Here is a 4881-nt window from a genome sequence, read left to right on the forward strand (position 1 = left end):
AAACAAAAAAAAAAGACCGTGGCTACGTGTATGGAAATTTCCGTAAAAATAGTCGAATTTCTTTGTTACGTTTAGAGCTTGACTATAAAAAAAAAGGAAAAAAATTAAATAAAAAAGTTTTTTGAAAAGATAGAAGATGCTTCGTTGGATGTGGCGTGAACCGGCCGGCCGGCCGGTGTCTCTGATGTAAAGAGAGGTAGGTAGGTAGGTAGGTAGGTAGGTAGGTAGGTAGGTAGGTACTGCTGCACACTACAGCTGACTCGAGGACACAGTTGTTTTGAAATATCTCCCAGATGAATGCCGACAATCACACGCAACCATCATTCAATTGCTGCATAATATTATAAATAACGCAACCAACACTTTGGAAATTTACAATACTCATACTGTGAACCAACCACCTTGCGATTGCAGGACACTCCAAAATTCTACAATTCTGCATCTACCCGGCAGAAGACAATTCAATCCAAAATCTCTAATCCTGTCGCAACGAATCCGCCCTCGCTTCTTCCGACAAATGAAGTTTTAAACTGTTCTCTTCACCAAACTATATTACCCTCTTGGTGAAAATTTATTTTTTTCCTTGAAATTCTGTGGCCAGAGAGGAAGGGGAAAGCGTGACAAACAAAAATGACAAAACTACTCCTCTTCCCAATTTTGAATTGTAAATCAATCATGACGATGTCAATTTAATAGTTTGGTGTTTTTAATCAATTTTATTTATTAATTTTGTTGAAGAGAATAAATAAAAGCAGAGAATTAAAAATAGGTTTTGAAAAGAGTGGAATTAAAATTCAGAGAAAACCAGTCCTCCAGTTGTGCACTGCACCTGATAAAAAATCACACATTTAAAAGAAACTGTACATCAAGTTCTGAATGTTGAAATTAATGAAATTTTCTATTGACAGATTTTTTTTAAGTAGAAATAGTGTATATTTTTTAGAGTTAGCAGCGAGAAGAGTGTTTTTGGATAAAGTACAATAAAATAAAATTGGTCAAATATATGTATTTCGTTGACATTTGCGTGAGTAAGAGGAAAGAGGAAATGTCAATTTTTCCGAACTGTTAAACGTTTCTGGAAAATTCCGTAGGAGCATCGAGGACCCAATTTTTGTCTGTTCCTTCTTCTCTTCTGACCGTAATTCTACGCTCCTGGCCTGCTTCGAGCGATAAGCCAGGCCATGCCAGCCAGCCAGCCAGCCAGCCAGCCGGTTTTATTACTCTGCACCACAATAATTCCTCTCCCCAAAGACGTCACGTGTGTCTGCGGATGTGTGTGTGTGTGTGTAAAATTAGATGAAATTCCTTGACAGGACATGCAATTGACAATGGAAAATATGAAGAGAGGAGTTGGTGGAGATGCCAAAAGAGAGAGAGAGAGAGAAAGAGAGAGCGAATATGAGAGAAGAGACTTTGGCTTTGACTTGGCGTCATCGTGAAACCTCGATTTCGATTACAAACGCAAAGTGTGACCGAGCGACACACAAGAGGCACAAGAGGACGACGAGAGACACACATGGCGATGGCGGCCGCCGCTGCAGAGTGGAGAGTGGCCGCAGTGAACAATGTTGAGACAACAGCGACGGCGACGGCGAGGACGACGACGACGACGACGAACAACACATTGGGATTATTATGCTGAATGACACACACGCACACACAGAGATATTTCAAGTTTGGAATAACTAGCTGCTTGATGTCGAGACGATAGAAAGTGAGCAAGTGGAGAAGGAAAGACGGACGAGAGGAAGGAATGAATCCATGTATATATATATATATGCGGAAGACGAAACTCGACTCACCTAGAAAGAGGATCCTCCTGCTCCTCAGGACTCGTTTCGACAATTTCCTGTAGCAAAATCCTGTCTTGGCTGTTCAACACTGACATATCTTGCTAATTCCATCCACAGCACCTACCCCGCGCACCAAATTTTCACGGTTGTTCCAGCACCGGCACGGAAAATCCGGCCAGCTGAAACTCGCACGTCACTGAATAATCGCGAATTATCGCAAGTTGTCGTTGCACACACACTGCTACTAGTCACACTACTTACTGCACAGGAGGACACGGGCAATGGGGAGGGAAAAAGAGGAGACTGGGACTAGGCTGAGAGAATGATTATTTTTCTGTCGACGGCAGTATTGTCCACGGGACAGCAGCCACTCGCGGCGCGCACACAACGCCCGAACAACGCGTTTTGTAAATGGCGGTCTTGGCGGGAAACAGCTGAGGACCCGCGAATCACTCCGCCGCCGCCGCGCCGGTCGACCGAACAGACTCGGCACCACTAGGGTGCAACACAGGGGCGCTCTATCAAACCTTGTCTGTTCTGCCGTAGCAGCTCGTTCACTCACTCTGCCATCCAACTTTACCAACTCTGTTCTGCTCAATACTTCTCTCTCTCTCTCTCTCTCTCTCTCTCTCTCTCTCTGTAGTCTCTATATCCGATACACTAGTGACATCGGGCGGACACTTTTCTTAATTTCTCCATTCGATCTCGGTAGTCTGGAATCTCTCTGTCTATAGTATATCATCAGATCAAAATCTGGAAATTAGGAAAAGTCAGGAATTTTGAAAAAAAAATATTGCAAAAATCAGGAAATAATTAATCAGGATTCACCACCCTGTTGGGCTGTTCAAAAACCACGTGGGAAAGGGGGTTAACGCGGAATGTGACATCACACCTGGAAAAAAGTTGAATAAAAATGTGTGCCAAGTGCTTCACGCTAATGCTCATTTTACAAGTGCATTAATCATCTAAATTCATACATGCTTTGCACTATTTATCCCATTCCCCTCTTTAAGTCTGCTTTTAAAAAGTCCTCTTTTTTTCTCTGTTTACAATTTATAGAATCCAAAAAGAAAATCCAACAATGTTTCATGATTGAAAATTAATTTTCTTAACTGGCAATTCAACTATTCTCTTTTTGCTTCAAATTAATTGAAAATTCAAATACACCATTTTTCATTCGGAATTCATTTTTTGCCCCTTAAAGTTTAACTACTTGGTTTAAAATTTGTTAAACATTCACTTCATTGGTCAAAAATTTAATATATTGTACACATGTTTTTTTCGTTCAAGATTAATTTATTCAATTAAAAATTTTTATTTTCCATTATTGGTTAAAAATTCATGTGTTTTTTGTAGAAAGTTTAAAAATTTGATAAAATAAAAACAAAAAAATAGGTAGAAAATTAATATTCTTGATCAAAGAACAATTTTTTAATATTATTATAAATTGTAATAATTGTAATAATGAAAAATAAAATTGGTAAATTATGTTACAATATCTGAATAAACAATTTTATAGGCCGAGGTACAAAAATAAATATAATATACATTTGACATAATAGTGTTGCACATCTCAAACAAAATCAAGTTCGAAGCACGAGATACGTGTTGGGAATGTGTTCGTTAAAGCCGAAGGAGCTTTAACAAAAGAGAATTCACAATTAGCAAATAGACACTGTCAATGCTTTGTTGATCTTTAATTTTATAAGGTCTTTAAACAAATATGGGGAAATAATAGGATTGAGCGCAAAGCACGCGGTCAATACATGATCTAACATGACGAGTTGATGAGAATTTGATATTCCAATGCAAATCAAAGAATTTTCATTGAGTAGAAATAATTTCATTTGGAAACAGATATTGTAAAGATATCAGACTGACGTATATCACGAATCAAAGGACAAAAGCAGATAGGTAATTTTAGTATATAACAATTATTATAGTTAATTAATAATATGTAATTTCAAATCCCCTTTGGAATTTGTTTTTTTCCGGTCCTTGAAATAAGCCCAATTTTTCACTCCGAAAACAGATTTGATTCGAAGCAAGAACTGGAATAGACCCTGATTATTTGAAACCGATGTAATTCTAGTATTTATTAAGTACAATGTGGAAACTGAATGTTAAGGTTGCACAGAAAAAACTAAGAATAACGCAGAAAAAACGAAAGATAAAGTTTACGTCGATTCCAGGCGAAAGTTTCACCGCAAAAATAATTAACCTTGCCGGATAAACTTTACATTAGTCGAAGATAATTTCCGATTTTTATCCTTGCCAGGATAATCTTTCGCCTTATAAACGCTCCATTTTTATTTGAGGAGCAGCGACAATTACGACGCCAGCGCTATCCAGCGTCGTTTAACTTAATTAAATTTGAGAAAAATGGGGATTCCCATCTGTCAGTTACATTTTGCGCCTTTGCTAAATAATATTAAATAAGTTCTAATTCGTCTACAATAGTGTAATTTGTTTTGGAGGAGATACTATATCAGTAAGAACAATTCTTTTTTCTGTTGCTTATTCTACATGTTTCATCGAAATTTGCTCACTTCAGCGTGCCGCAGTAGACGAAATCAAAGTTATTCTCCTAACCTGGTTGAAACTTTCGCCGAAATATATTTAATTTTTAACTGTTACAAGTCTTAACTGCAACAAATTTTAACTTTTATTTTTTCTGTATTCTTTTAAATCTGGTGTATTGGTTTAGAACTCGAATTCACTCATATTTTGCCGTTTCCCATTGCTGCTAAGGACGCCTTGGCAGACGACAGCTTTTATTCCATCGTAGGATAAACTTCCGCCAAATAGTATGTAAACTTTAACAGCGGGAAATTTTACATGCAACAAAATTTAACTTCAGTTTTTTCTGTGAAAATTTGTTGCAGGAAATTTTTTAGAGCGATAAAGTTTTGCTTAGCTAACTTCGTATCTTTCAAAAAACATGTTTTTGTCATGGAAAAACAAAACAAAGTTTAACCCATATTTGTCTAAAGTTTATCCTGTGTAGTTAATTTTTGTTGCAGAGAATCTTTCGTCAGAAATCGATGTAAAGTTTATCTTCTGTTTTTTCTGTGTGGGGCCTTGGTTC

The 4881-nt window shown here is 37.4% G+C and overlaps 1 protein-coding gene across 1 annotated transcript in view; it reads right to left on the minus strand.

The window, feature by feature from the left end:
- LOC117178797 (helix-loop-helix protein 11-like) overlaps positions 1-2302 on the minus strand; it is a 64050-nt gene extending 61748 nt beyond the window's left edge. The window contains exon 1 of the mRNA XM_033370275.1: positions 1803-2302. Within this exon, the coding sequence (XP_033226166.1) occupies positions 1803-1888 (86 nt within the window). The 5' untranslated portion in view covers positions 1889-2302. The remainder of the gene's footprint in view (positions 1-1802) is intronic.
- Between the last annotated feature and the right edge of the window lie 2579 nt (positions 2303-4881).

Source organism: Belonocnema kinseyi, chromosome 8 (assembly GCF_010883055.1).
Source record: "Belonocnema kinseyi isolate 2016_QV_RU_SX_M_011 chromosome 8, B_treatae_v1, whole genome shotgun sequence".
NCBI lineage: Eukaryota > Metazoa > Arthropoda > Insecta > Hymenoptera > Cynipidae > Belonocnema > Belonocnema kinseyi.